Source organism: Peromyscus leucopus, chromosome 6, assembly GCF_004664715.2.
Source record: "Peromyscus leucopus breed LL Stock chromosome 6, UCI_PerLeu_2.1, whole genome shotgun sequence".
NCBI lineage: Eukaryota > Metazoa > Chordata > Mammalia > Rodentia > Cricetidae > Peromyscus > Peromyscus leucopus.
Window position 1 is genome coordinate 59,913,937 of NC_051068.1, and position 15,417 is coordinate 59,929,353.

At 43.5% G+C, this 15,417-nt stretch overlaps 1 protein-coding gene across 1 annotated transcript; it reads left to right on the top strand.

The window, feature by feature from the left end:
- The first annotated feature begins 1,997 nt into the window (after positions 1–1,997).
- On the top strand, positions 1,998–8,946 carry Fga (fibrinogen alpha chain). The gene is made up of 6 exons (XM_028857063.2): positions 1,998–2,128; positions 3,891–4,020; positions 4,451–4,633; positions 5,553–5,698; positions 6,223–7,372; positions 8,111–8,946. Exons 1-6 carry the CDS (start codon positions 2,075–2,077, stop codon positions 8,815–8,817), a joined length of 2,370 nt encoding a protein of 789 aa, XP_028712896.1. The 5' UTR covers positions 1,998–2,074; the 3' UTR covers positions 8,818–8,946.
- The last annotated feature ends 6,471 nt before the right edge of the window (positions 8,947–15,417 follow it).

Consider the following 15,417-nt stretch of genomic DNA (forward strand, 5'->3'; position numbering starts at 1 on the left):
GGGGGGGGGCACATTTGTCGGGGGTTTCCTATCCATCCCTGGCAGGCTGATGGTACAGTGTCTGTGGATGAATGTTTACCGCTGTTGTCTGGAGTCTCAATGGGCTCTAGGGCTTTCTCTGAGCTCTGAAGCTGACTTTCCAAAGCTGAGGAACTCGCCTCTGAGTAGATGGACATTGCCTTGATGAGAGATTTGTTCTGTCTGTAGCAAGCACCACACATCTGAGCTGCTCTGTTTGCAACAGAAGAAAGCATCTATGCTTGCTCGCTTGCTCAATGAGGATCTGTACCTTTTCAAGAGACTATAAAGACAAGCAAAATAGTACAATTTTTCATTTTATGCTCTAGTAGAAGAGGCAGGTAATATCCCTGCAATGATACAGACCACTAGTGAAGACTGTTCTAAAAAAAAAAAACAGACGAGGGACCACATTTGAGTATTAAATCAGGACCCCATGGAACATGTGGAACATGGCAAACGTGTGGGTGTTCAGTAAGCACTCACTAAACCTCAGTGACTGCTGTTACCAGCAGTGGCTTCACAGAGAAAGCAGGATCAGACAAAGTAGAGCTGGTTGCCAGCTTACGGGATACCCCATTAAGTTTGAATTTCACATGTACAACAACATTCTAGTATAGGTATATTCCAAATATCGCAGAAGACATAATACACTAAGATATACTGGTTGTCTGTCTGAGATTCAAATTTAACTAGTCACTCTCAGTTTTTAATTACTAAATATAACAAATTTAAGTCAAAGGTGTCTTTTAACTTTATTGAATCACGACTAATATGTATAAGTTGTATATGTTTGATGTGAAATAACCCTCTTTGAGCTAATTAGCATATGATCACCTCATTTGATTATCTTTTTCTTTTCTTCTTTTCCTATTTCTCTCAGTTTTCATCTCCCAGCAACCAATACAGTGTTCTGTGTCTCTGTCCCCATTTTGGGTTTCTCATGGAAGTGAAATTGTATCTTTCTGTTTAGTTTCTTTCACTTAGCACGATGTCCTCCAGGCTAATGGATATTTCCCCAAAGGCAAGATTTTCTTCTTTTCACAGGCTGAACAATAATCTCTTGCATTTGCCCTTTTCTTTATCCTTTCATCCATTGAGGGGTATTACTGTTTCCCTAGTGTGGAATTGTGAATAATGCAGAAATATTCTGTTCACGATGCAGCTATTGCTCTTTGGTGAGGAGTGGAGGGTGGGGGTGGGATAGAAGTGGGTGGGTAGGTCATACAGCAGTTTCACTGAGCCCAGGAGATCTGAACTTGGAGATGAAGAACAAACAGAGTCTATGCCCAACACCACAATAAGGGAAGAAAACACTTTCCACAGCCTTTCTGTTCTCTAGTAATGGCTACCACTTACTACCAGACAGTGGTGTCAACCACTACTCTGAAAGCCTTGAACTAATTCACCCATCTTTTTATTAACATCCATGGTAGGTTGTCATTGCCCACATTCTTTAACTGAGGACACTGATTCACAAGGATGAAAAGTAAACTTCGTAAGAGCATAGAGCCAGGAAACTGGAGCTAAGATTGTGGATGTAGGTGTTGGACACCAGTGGCTGCTACTTTGACACATGAGTGGAAGAAAATCTTCTGTTTAACATAAGCTTTCTGTAAGCTTTCAAGTCATTTTGAAACTTGGATGGACTCTGAATCCTACCCAAAGTCAAACATCATTGGTTAAATCTCTACTTCACAGAAGTGATAGCCAGGATGCCCTAGCAACCCTCCCTCCCCCCCTCTTCAGGTGTGGAAACGGTTCATCTTTGTATCCTCAAAGTCCCCCACTTCCTGGAATGTGGACTCTTCCCCCAACTTTGCAACAACTTATCAGAAACAAACAAGCTACGGAGAATTGAGCAAGAATTTCTGGGATACCAACATTGTGGTCAGAGCAAAGGATGCAGTGTGAGCTTTGGCCCTTTGGGTAGGACAAAGGTGATGATTAACTCAGCATCCTGCAGATTTAAGTAGGATGGGAGCTGTGAGCAGAGTCAGTCCTCCTCTCTTTCAGCTGCAGTGCTCCTCCTGAGCCATCCTCAGATGAAGAGAAGATGCTTTCCCTGAAGGTCGCTTGCCTCATCCTGAGTGTGGCCAGCACAGTCTGGGTATGTGGTTTCTCTTCCCTCATTCTCTAGTGTTTCTCCTACAAGGAGCTTTGAGTTTGGAGTCTACCAGGTCTATTATATTAGATAGACTGTTGTACCAGGTCTTTGTTCTAATATTTTCTTAGCTTTATGAACACCAGGCCATGGAGGCAAATTCCTAGATGGGCTTGACAAGTACACAGGGTAATGTGATGTCAAGAGGAAGGCCATAGGGTCATAGTGAACACATTCTCATGGGATCCTGACATCTGTCATTCAGGCTGATTCATCTTTCAGATTCAGTCTTCCAAACCAGCAGTGTTTGGAAGTTTGTTATATTGTTTGTTATGTACTTTCAAGGTGTGAGACAGTGTGTTCTTTGGAATGATTTGTGCTCTTTTTAGATTGCGTCTAAATACTGTAATAATCTCCAAAGACATATAAAAGAAAGAAACCTACATCAATAAGGCTTCTGAAGCATTCTAATTTATGAAACAAGTCAACTATGTCCAAGGAACTCAGTGGGATCCTAATTAGTTACCCAGGGTGCATATTATTTCACTTGCCTTCTTGGCTCACCATTCATAAATCTTGATTATCAGTGAGTAAAGAAGAAAACATTTTTTTGTGGGAATAAAACTAAAATCACCAGCAAAGGTGATATTTCTGGATAATTCATAGGTCTGTTATTTTCCTTATCTATTATTATATTCAATTTCTGCCTGCTTTATTGTTGCATTGTTTTATTCTGAAATGCAATCGAATTTACCATTATATTTCTTACACAAAAGGATCCCACTTGTTTCTTTAATTATGATGATTAGGGTTATTTGAATGTTCACAAGTGAGAATGAGCCTGCGTTAACTAATTATAAGGATGAACTTCCCCAAACTAGAATAGTGACAGTAAAACCCTTGTGAGTTGGTAATACGGAGTGGAAATAATGAAAACCTAAAAGCCATCTCCACCCACTAAACTATAAAGTCTTCTTGGACAAAATGTTTTATAGTTCATTTGGTTTAGAGCCGAGAACTTTTAACTCCATATTTCTAATAATAAGGTGTTCAAAAACTGCTAGTTGCTGACTACTGCTTTAACTGTTTATTATTTTCATTTTGAATGAAAATCTACAATTGCATGATTGTAGTACAAAACACTGCCAAGTTTTAACTTCCTACATTTGTGTCCTTGATAAATGCTTGTCTAAATCATGGACCATCTCCAAAGGTTACCATAGAAACCCGAAGAAGAAGAAGAGCAAGCACAAGAGGGCGTAGGTCTTCACATACAGAAAGAGTACTTACAGGGGAAAGAACTACAATTTTTCAGCTATTTTTTCATCTATGGTCACAAAAGGGGAAAAAAGGATGAAATTTAACTAATCTTGTTAATCCAGATCATTTTTCATTTAAAACCCCTGACATTTAGCAAGTGCTTATTGAACATCAAACACAGTTTAAAACACACACACACACACACACACACACACACACGCACGCACGCACGCACGCACGCACGCACACACACACACGCACGCACACACAAACAACAACAACAAAAAACCTTTATACCCTTTATCTCCTTTGCTTCTCATAATGACTCCATAAAATAAGTAGGATTTTCATTTGACGGTCAGAAACTGACAGGCTGGCTGTGGAGGTGTTGACTTCCACCTTTTCTTCCTTGGGGCTTGTGAGCATCATGATGTCTTTATAACCAGCATCACAATGGCTAACAGTGTTGCCTCTGCTCCTTTTTGGATGTTTGGATGAACCCTTGAAGACCTCAGACACCGGCGACGGCGAATTTTTAGCGGGAGGAGCACAGGGGCGTGGCCCAAGAGTTATGGAGAAGCAGCAGAGTCACTGCAAAGAGGCAGACTGGCCCTTCTGCTCTGATGATGACTGGGTAAGCAGGGGACATGTGAAGAGGACGTCCCTCCTTGAGACACAAAGATCTACAGGCTCACTGGGTGGGTCCTGGAAACCTTTCCCTGTCAGAGATACTCTAACGGGAACCTAGCACCGCATATGCCAAATTAGAGAGAGAAAATGGGAAGAAAACTAGTCCTAAGGCATGGACTAGTTATCACGGGTCGCTGGTGGGATAAACAATGGGATGCCTGAATAGTAGGACTTCAAAATTCCCAGAGCCTTATGAAAGGCTAAGTGGACCTTCATTCTGGAACTTCCCTCTGGCCTCTGAACTAGTCCTCGGAGGTACTTTTAAGTCAGTGGATACTTAGAGGAGCTGGGGAGGGAAGCTGCAGGGACTGTTTTAACAAAGCTTACTGGGAGCTAAGAGATAGAACTTCCATATAACCCAAACTCCTTCATTTTCAGACCACAAGTGCCCATCCGGCTGCAGGATGAAAGGGCTGATTGACGAGGTCAATCAAGATTTTACCAGCAGAATAAACAAGCTCAAAAACTCACTATTTGATTTTCAAAAGAACAACAAGGATTCTAATTCGCTGACCAGGAATATTATGGAGTATTTGAGAGGGGACTTCGCCAATGCCAACAGTGAGTAGGACATATTTAGTGCTCAGAGTTTCTAGCAAAGACAACAGTGAAAATCCCCAATGATAATGTTTTCTTGCTGCTGCTGTGATTTTATTCCAAAGTACTCGGTGTGGAAACCACTGAAATTTAAGGAGGTGAATGTCATTTCCACAAAGTTAGAGAAGTTAGCTTAGATTTTTTTAACAGTCCATATACTGAAAATAAGGAGAGGCAGACCATTCAAGCAGCCATTCTGCTTGTGGTCTGCAGGCAAGGAGTCTCAGAGGTCAAAGAACTTCTCAAAGACACAAGTTAGACATCAGGTATCAGGTCCAGATTCTGTTGAGCCAATTACATACTTACATACATACATACATACATACATACATACATACATACATACATACATGTGCGTGTGTGTGTGTGTGTGTGTGTGTGTGTGTGTGTGTGTGTGTGTGCGTGTGTGTAATTTGAAATACAGGACCATGCTCAGTCTTCTCTCTAGGACTCACCAGGGCTAGGAAGCACTGTAGTCACTCTGGGCATGGAGAGCAAGTCGGTGGAAGCTCTAGTTCTTGAGGCCTTCTTTGCCTGTTTGCCTCCTTCTGTCTTTACGAAACACTGAACAGTTTAATGTCAATGGTGCAGCCCTAGTTGGTGGGTGGCTGGGCCCTGGTATTGTCCAAAATGTTTAGAAACTATTTCAAAGTTCCAAGTAGAATGAAAATCTCCTCAGCAGAAATAATAGATTCAAGTCCCTTGAGTAAAGTTACAATCAAATAATTGGATGTTATCAAGCTCACTATTTACCAAACCCCAGTTTTAAAACTCCAAAGTATTTTCTTCTGGATGTCTAGATTTCTAGTCATGAGTAACTAATATCCTTGGATGACTTTTGTGTGGAACAATCTAATTAAGCCTGAAACTTTCTCTATTTCAGACTTTGATAACACATATGGCCAAGTGTCAGAAGATCTGAGACGCAGAATTGAGATCCTGAAGCGCAAAGTCGTAGAAAAAGCGCAACAAATTCAAGTTCTGCAGAACAATGTCAGGGCTCAGCTGATAGACATGAAACGCCTGGAGGTAAGTGGGAGGCCCTGGCCCCAACTGCTTCCTGTTTGACTAAGAAGGAAAAGGAAGACACTGGTCTTCTGAGTGTCCACCAAAACCATTATCGACCCAAAAGAGACCCAAAAAAGTGTCTCCACCATAGAGATGAAGACAGAAGTCCAGAGATGTGAAGGAAATTCTTGAAGGGTAAACAGTGTGTTTCAAAAGAACACACTCTGTCCGGCCTGCCCACCACGTGTGGACATCTTGGCTCCAGCACCATAGAGGCTCTTTAGGGAGGGCTTCCATTCACAAGCATTTGCACATATCTCTTTCTCCATCCAAATTCGGAAATGGATCCAAGTAGCTCCCACTGCCCAACTTCCCTGGCCCTACACAGCTTCCAGTGAGAATGCCATGTTAAGTCAAAGAAAAAGGGTGGGACTGAGTTTTCCGATAGCCAAAGGAAGTGAAACCCATGTCCAAAGAGTAACCCAGTTTCCAGGAACCAATAACGTCAATAGACATTATTCGTTTCTCTGTCTTCCCCTCTTTAGGTGGACATCGATATCAAGATCCGCTCTTGCAAAGGGTCCTGCAGCAGGGGTGTGGCCCATGAGATAGATCTACGGGACTATGAAGGTCAGCAGAAGCAGCTTGAACAGGTCATCGCTAAAGACTTGCTTCCTTCAGAAGACAGGCAGTACTTGCCAGCAATAAAAATGGTTCCAGTTCCCGACTTGGTTCCCGGAAATTACAAGAGCCAGCTTCAGGAGGCCCCTCCAGAGTGGAAGGCATTAACAGAAATGCGGCAGATGAGAATGGAGCTGGAGAGGCCCAGGAAGGGTGGGAATCCACGAGGAGATTCGCGCGGGGATTCTCCAGGAGGCTCTGCAACATATGAAACAGGGACAGAGGCAGAAAACCCCAGGAGCCCTGGATCTGGTGGATCTGGGTATTGGCATTCTGGGAGCTCTGGGCCTGGAAGTGATGGGAATCGGAACCCCGGGACCACGGGGTCTGGTGGACATGGGGGTCCCGGAAGCTCTAGACCTGGAGGGTTTAGGCCAACTCCCTCAGGATCTGGGAACTCCAGGCCTAGCAACCCTGACTGGGGTGAGTTTTCAGAGTTCACAGGAAGTAGCAGCCCAGCAATAAGGAAAGAATATCACACAGGCAAAGTGACCACCTCTAAAGGAGATAAAGAGCTCCTGATTGGAAATGAGAAAGTCACCTCTACTGGCACAAGTACCGTACATCGTTCATGCTCTAAAACCATTACCAAGACGGTTACGGGTTCTGATGGTCGCCGAGAAGTGGTCAAGGAAGTGGTCACCTCGGATGATGGCTCTGACTGTGGTGATGCTGTTGAGTTAGGCTTGACCCAGAGTTTTGGGGACAGGTTTGATAGCTTTGTCCAAAGATTCCCCCACCAAGCTTCTTTTTTTGACGATCACTTGGATTCACTCTCATCTGACTACAGAGAGTATGTCAGTAAGACCCACGTTACAGGCCCTGATTCTTCAGACATAGCAGACTCACGTTTCCATGTACCCGACCTTCCTTCCAGTGGTAAAACCTCAACTGTCAGAAAACAAGTCACCTCTAAGACCTTCAAAATGGCAGATGAGGCAGGAAGTGAAACCCACCATGAAGGAGAAACTCGGACCACCAAGAGGGGCCGTGCCAAATTGCGTGCATCCAGAGGTATCCACACTTAGCTTTTGGGAAGCTCCCCCTGAACCCCCCAGATTAAGTTAACCATTCCTGCGACGTGCCCAGGCACGCTGCACTTCCTTCCTAACCTTCTATTGTGCCTTGTTGAAATCATACTTTTTTTTGGTGGGGAGGTCAGTTTTTCATGCTAGACTGGATGTTCCATGGGGGCAGGGACTTTGACATATGTCTATCTCTGTAATTCCCAAATGCCTAACAGTGCAGTCGTTTCTCAATAAATATATTTTTAAAAATGGACAAATTCTTCTGAAACTCAATTCTGAGTCTGTTTAATCAAATTCATTCAAAATGTGTGCTATTGTGACATCCAACTCACTAACCTTAAATTTAGTCTCAGTTGACATTTAGATCAGGTTAAACATTTGTTCTCTTAGTATTGATGGATGGAGGCTTAGCTACCTTTGATGACCATTTGCTATTCATATATGCAAGTAAGATTTCAAATCCCTTTGCAGAAAGTTTGCACTTTGAAGACTTAAGTTCCTTTACCTGCTTAAAATTACATCTCAATGCGGCTGCTTCATTTTCCCACGGGAGGAGGGATGGAAGGGAGGGAGGGAGGGAGGAAGGGAAGGAGGGTGGGAGGGAGGGAAGGAGAAGTTTAAGCAGGCAGGCAGGCAGTATCTGTCTCCTTTAATCTGGGCAATGCTTTTCTTTGCAAAGTTAAATGAGAGTAACTTCTTCCAACCAGCTTAATTTTTTTTTTAGACTGTGATGATGTCCTCCAAACACATCCTTCAGGTGCCCAAAGTGGCATTTTCAGTATCAAGCTTCCTGGATCCAGTAAGATTTTTTCTGTTTATTGCGATCAAGAGACCAGTTTGGGAGGATGGCTTTTGATCCAGCAGAGAATGGATGGATCACTGAATTTTAACCGGACCTGGCAAGACTACAAGAGAGGTTTCGGCAGCCTGAACGACAAGGGGGAAGGGGAATTCTGGCTAGGCAATGACTACCTCCACTTACTCACTCTGAGGGCCTCTGTCCTCAGGATTGAATTAGAGGACTGGGCTGGGAAACAGGCTTATGCAGAGTACCACTTCCGGGTAGGCTCTGAGGCTCAGGGCTATGCTCTGCAGGTCTCCTCCTACCATGGCACGGCTGGAGATGCTCTGATGGAAGGTTCTGTGGAGGAGGGGGCAGAATACACCTCACACAACAACATGCAGTTCAGTACCTTTGACAGGGATGCGGACCAATGGGAAGAGAGCTGTGCGGAGGTCTACGGGGGCGGCTGGTGGTACAACAGCTGTCAGGCTGCCAACCTCAACGGCATTTACTACCCTGGGGGCACCTATGACCCCAGGAACAACAGCCCCTATGAGATAGAGAACGGGGTGGTCTGGATTCCCTTCAGAGGAGCAGATTATTCCCTCAGAACTGTTCGGATGAAAATCAGACCGCTGGTGGAGTAGTAGTTGAAGAAGTAGGGAATGGGGGCTCCGTTTTTTTTGTTTGTTTGTTTGTTTGTTTAACAAAGAAAAAGAAAATAAGGAAGATGGAGTCAAGGATCTTGTCAACTTCTTACAAATTTTCAGGTGCTATTTTATTGTTCTTTGTACTGTAGCTAAATGCAACTGAGATGTTTTACTCCTTTGAAAAATAAAAGTATACATTTTTTTTCTCACCTTTAAATACCTCTATGAGTTTCAAAACTTTTGTAAGGGAATGTCCATTACATCAGGACGAGGGAGTCAGACTGGAGCTCTTCTTGGCCACAACGAAGAGTGCTGATTTAAAAATGCCGGGCAGTGGTAGCGCACGCTTTTAATCCCAGCACTCGGGAGGCAGAGCCAGGCAGATCTCTGTAAGTTCAAGGCCAGCCTGGGCTACCAAGTGAGTTCAGTTCCAGGAAAGGCGCAAAGCTACACAGAGAAACCCTGTCTCGAAAAACCAAAAAAAAAAAAAAAAAAAAAAAAAAAAAAAACAAAAACAAATAAAAACGCTGCTTCTCAGACCCCTCAATCACAGGCCCATTGCAAGTACAGAAGTTAGTTCCCACATTAGATTTGGTGGGTTTTAAGCTGACCTTGTGGGCCCAGCCTAACTAGTCTCCTATGCTTGTCTGCCTCAGCTCTCCACCTTACGTTTTGAGGCAGGGTCTCTCACTGAACCTGGAGTTTGCCGGTTTCTCTAGACTGGCTACCAGTGAACCCCACAGATCTGATGGATGGCGTTACCTGGCTTTTTGTGTGGTTGTTGGGGAGCTGACATAGATCCTCCTCTTTCACACTGCAAGGTCTTTCCGGACTGAGCCAGGCCCAGGCCCAGGGGTTTTTGTTGTTGTTTGGTTTTTTTGTTTTCCTTCGTTTTCACACTGTGGTTACTAATGATACAGGCAGAGAAAGAGCGTTTAAACTATGGCCAACTCCTCTCCACAGCAGCATCGCTGCCTGGCCCTTCATAAAGCCTTTCTGGTTGCTCTTGGTGTTAAATGCTACTCTTGCTTTCCTAGCACTTGTATAACTTCTAAACTGGAGTTTGTGGGAAGAAGACCACCAGCCCTTTCCCAGCCACCGCCCTGAGACCCACTCCCTATTTGAATGTTTATGGATTTATAAAAAGAACCATTTATAAAAATCACTTCAATTTAGTTTATTATATTCAACTTTCAACTACTATCAACTTTTTTTTCTGATGTGATGATAAATCCTGTGGGGCGTTTACCCACCACCCCCACAGTTCCCCAGAGTTTTCTTGAGTGCAATCAGCAGGAAATATTAGATAGAAGAATTTATTGTGGAGAATATCTCAGAGATAAACAGATAGAAAATAAAGGATAGCTTCGAGAGGGCCTGGAACCTATTCCAACGGGCCCCGACTGTCTCTGGTCCAGGGTTTTTATAGAGACGCGAAGGGGTGGAGCAAAAGACCTCCTCCCCCAGCACTGCCAAGTGCAGACCATCTCAGACACCTGCACTCAGGCCCGTGGTCCTGATCATCCTCTATTTGGACCTGCTGGGTAAAGCCATGAGGAACCCGAGAACGGGATCCCACAAAATCCAAATTCCACTCTCGGTTTATTAACTGTAAGAAAATGACACTTTAACCTTTACCAAGAATAAGTATTGAATTTGAGGATCAAACTGGGTATGAGGTGGGGGGGAAATCATTGTTGAGTCCCTTCTAAACACTCAGCTACTGTTGTTTAGAGCTGAAGGATTATCACTCATCACTTCTTGAGGAGGGGAAACTCCATTAATCTTCTCCCGAGGAGCTGATAGGGAACGGACACACGAAACACCACCGTGTTTGAGGAAGCAAGATATCACTTACCATAGAGGTTAGAGGTCATCCTCTGTGCCCCTTGCCTTATTCCAATCTGAGTGAGAAGGACTACACAGTGCAGCAAGTGAAGCACAGGAAGACAGAGCTGCCCATTCCCATCCGGGAGAGGAAGAGGGACGAAAACTGATGCATTTCAACGTAATTCAAGCCAGCACAGCGCTAAAGCCTATGTTATAGAGGTTACCGACCAGAGGTAACCTTTGCCACAGGGGTAACGTAGCAGAGCTAACTATGCGATGGGGATAACTAGCAGAGTGAAGCTATGTTATGGAGGTAATCTAGCAGAGCTACAGGGGTAACACAACAGAGTCAATGTAGAGGATTTAGGAAGCATGAATAGGCACCTTCAAAGGTAATGCACCCCCACTTCCTGAGCCCCATAAAATGAGACTTAGAATGCTACTGCCACTTCTCCATATGCACACTGAACACATGTCAAATTTGTTCAAACAAGGTGCCGCTGGCTGGTCACTACAGGCCAACAGCCATGATGCATCCTAACGTCATACCAAGTCTGACTAAAGTCCTGTATCAGTCTGACTCACCATAACTATGTTTGCATGCATGATTTGAAGGGAAGATTAGAGCATTTTAAATCCTCAGTGAGGTGGAAGTGAGTGGATACCTATAAGTACAGCAATCAGGAGAATCCATGCAGGTTCAAGGTCAGCCTGGTTTGCACAGCAAGTTCCATGCCACCAGAGGAAAAAAAAATCCTTAATAAATGAAAGACTCAAGAAGCAAAAGTGTTCCAGATCCTTTGTCACTTGATATGGACATGCATAGCTTCCTGCTGAGCATACTGAGAACAACGAATGTATGTTTAAGTCTAAGCATTTGTCTCTGAAGAGACCTCAAACAGAAAGCCCACTAAAACATACATGAGCATGAAGAACACACAATTACCTCAAAGATATATATTACCACCAGAGGCTGCTGATACTAAACACACAGAGGAAGCTAATGAAGCCTCCTCCCCCATCTTCATGAAATACAGTCTCGGAAAAGCCTAGTGTTAAAGGAAGGTAAGACTCAATGTTCTAGAAGCCTAAAAGGCCAAAGTGCCTGCAGGAATGCTGACAGGCCTTCCACAAGGAACACAGCATTTGCTATTGTTGTTGTGAGTAGCTAAGAAGCCCGCTAAAGTGAATGGAATATACAGCTTGATACTCATTCCCCAAATTGACAAGTATAAATTCAATCATGTTGACAATATGCCAATGTGAGCATCCTGTATTTTTAATAATGTACTAAACTCCTTATCAGTTCCTTAGCATACAGTGAAATGGTAGAATGACTGTCTGCCACTGAGCTTTTTTGTTATAAAACCAAAGTTAATGTGATTTAAATGTTCCTTGATCAGACCCATGAGATGGCTCAGTAGGTAAAGGTACTTGCTGCTAAGTCTGATGATCTGAGTTCAGTCTTGGAACAAACGTGGTAGGGAAGAATTGACTCACTCAGGTTGCCTCTGGCTTTCATACATGCACACAGACACACACTAAATACACATAGTGTTTTTTGAAAACTGTTTTTTATACACTGTCTTAGAAACCTGAGCAAGTGAGACAGCTCAGCAGGTAAGGTGCTTGCCACATAAACCTCGTGACCTGAGTTTGATCCCAGAGCCCATGTCTGTAATCCTGGCACTTCTGCTCTGAGATGACAGTTTGTGACAGGGGACTCACTCAAACCCTCCTGGTCCAGCTAGCCTAGAGCACGCAGCATGGCAGAAAAGAGAGAGACCCTGGCTTAGCAAGGAGACCAGGACATGCTCATGCGCTCTCTCTCTCTCTCTCTCTCTCTCTCTCTCTCTCTCTCTCTCTCTCTCACACACACACACACACACACACACACACACACACAGTACAAAAAGTCTTAAAACCCAGAAAAAATATTCCTTAAATAATCCTTTATCTGAGAAAAAATAAGCTGTCATTTAAAAGAAAAAAAAAAACCTACAAAAATGGGGTACTGAGACAATAAATCTAGATTAAAAGGCAGGTAAAACACAAAAGCAAAATGTCATTAACTTTTCAATCTATTAGCATCGTTGGACTCTTAAATATTGCTCCCTTCAGCTCATGGTATCCAAGGCGGAGGAGGAAATCTATGGATTCTCCCCCAGCTGCTTCTCTATGACTTGTAAAAAGACCGCCCTCAACGGCACAGGGCCGTCCCTCTGGGCATGACTTTTTTAGTTCCTTGAAGTCTCGGCCTCTTGCTTTCAGGTACATGGGCAATCCCAGTACTTCAGGCCAAGTAAAAAGCAAAAGCAACAGTCCAGGAGCAGCATGTAGCATCCTTTCCATCATGTGGTAAGTGAAGGACACAGCTAGGGAAAGAGTGTCCTAGGGTGGGATGCTGGGCATCAAGGAGGCTGTGTAGAGAGGCTGCATGCAGCAGTGGGAAGGCAGGGAGACACACTCCACATTGTGTTTGTATGGAAGACCAAACAATGGTCTGCCATATATAATGTGAGATTTCAATGCACATTTGTAGCATAAAAACAATTTCAATCCATCATTTTCAAAAAGGAAAATCTCAACTCTTTGTGGCTGTGTTTCACATTAACTGAACTTCATCTGCTTAGAAACTACCTGTCAATTTGAAAATAAATCTACTTCTTCCTTATTATCTCCAAACAAGGAGGCAGACAAATAGCCAGCCAGCCAGCCATACGTGACGCGCGCGCGCACGCACACACACACACACACAACACACACACACACACACACACACACACACACGGGGTGGGGGTGGGGAGACATACACACACAAAGCAATAGAAAACAAAATACAAAATCAAGTTTTGATGGCCTCATTTGCTCTAAGTGGCTTAAAGAATAAATAGCAGGATAAACAGATCACTGTCTTCAAGTCTTTCTGAAGTGACAAGTGATGAAATCAAAAGCAAAAGCCACACTCCCACCAAAGCCAGGTAACCCCATTCCCTGAACCCCCCCCCCCCTCCCCCGCTATCTAGATCAGGTCGGACGGTAAGCAAGTCTATGAGGGAGTTCTCTTTATTACATTACTTGATGTGAGAAGACCGAACCCACAGTGGGTGGCACCATTCCCCAGATTTGGGTCCTGGGCTGTCTCAAAAAGGAGAGAGTGAGCTAAGTACTAGAAGCATGCATGCCTTCACTTTTCTCTGCTCTTGACTGTGGCTGTGATGTGACTGTTTTTGAGTTCCTGCCCACCTTGGCCTCCCAGTGGGGATGGACTATAACCAGGAACTGTGGGCACTCCATAAGCTGCTTTTTGTCAGGATGTTTTATTGTTTTATCATAACAACAGAAAGACACTAGGACACTTAGCATTTACTGAAACAGTTTGGAATTATAAAAGTTTATTTAATAGCTATGGTAATAATACAAGCTCTCTGTAGGTGACAGACTTTATACAAAGGCAATTTCTGAGATATACTGATTGATTCACTTATTTATGCATTTGCTAACTCACCGATGGTTGGAGATTTGTGTGTTTGTTTTTTGAGAGAAAGTCTTTTTAAGTAGCTCTGGATGTCCTGAAACTCACTATGTAGGCCAGGCTGGCCTTGAACTCACAGATGCACCTTTGTCTGCTTCCAGAGTTGCCGGGACTAAAGGCAAGGGATACCACACCCAACTTGATGGATTTTTTTTTTTTTAGCTGAGTGTTTTATAAATCTCAAGTATAGGGAAATACCCATAATTAATTGAAGGTGAGAGCAAGAAGGGCCTTAAGTATCACAGAGGGGAGTGTTATGATGAGAAATTTGTACCTGGAAAGGAGAGTTGATCTAATTCTTAAATGAAAACTGGCCACTGTCTTTCACTTCATGTGGTAAAGGCAAGTCAATTTAAAAGAACTGCCAGATTTCCAGTATAATGGCTGAGCAGAGGTCGAACTGTCCATCAGCTCATTGCTGAAGGTGGGTGACGGTGATTGCAACAGAGTCCTCTGAAAAATATTTGCTAAGCTCACCTCTGACTCAGCCATGGAGGTCCCTGACCCCAAGGTTGCACACCTACACAAGTGGTTGCAAAACTGTGCTAAGCGTCTCCTTTGGAGAGATCCAGCACACGCAGCAAACAGTCACTGGGTATGGGTGAAGGACGCAGGGGTACTCATTAAACTGTTCCTGAAATTGCTCTTATGTCTGAGCCTTCCAAAACAAAATGTTAAGACAAGAAATAAATATAATCCAGACAACAAACAGTAACATGCTACCCTTTGATCACATTTGCCTGAGAACAGACAAAGTGTGATGGTTTTAGTTCTATAAATAACTAATGGGTACACTTCAGAGGAATTTAAAGTCCAACTGAGAGAATCACATGAGCCTGACAGGTAAAGTGATTTTTACCTGATTTTGGCCTTTGGAAATGTGTTAAGCCCAAGTGTCCTCTTAAACATAGGCAGTTGGTCACCTATGAAGTCATGGCAACTTCAAGGATGACTATGTGCTCAACAGTGCTCTGTGGTCACCATCTGCATCAGAATAGCACTAGGTCAGAAGGATGAAGAGTCTCTCACAAATATAAACATATCAGTAATTCCAAAATCCAGCCTGTGGTCAGAAACTGTTGAGGGTGTTTATTGAAAAGCAGAGGATTCTTATAGCAAATAAAGGTTAATGTTTGGATCTCTGTTTTTAAGAAGCCTACAGATTGAGCTGGGCCTGATGGCACAGGCCTTTAATCTCAACACTACTTCTAGATAGATTTGCATGTGACAGA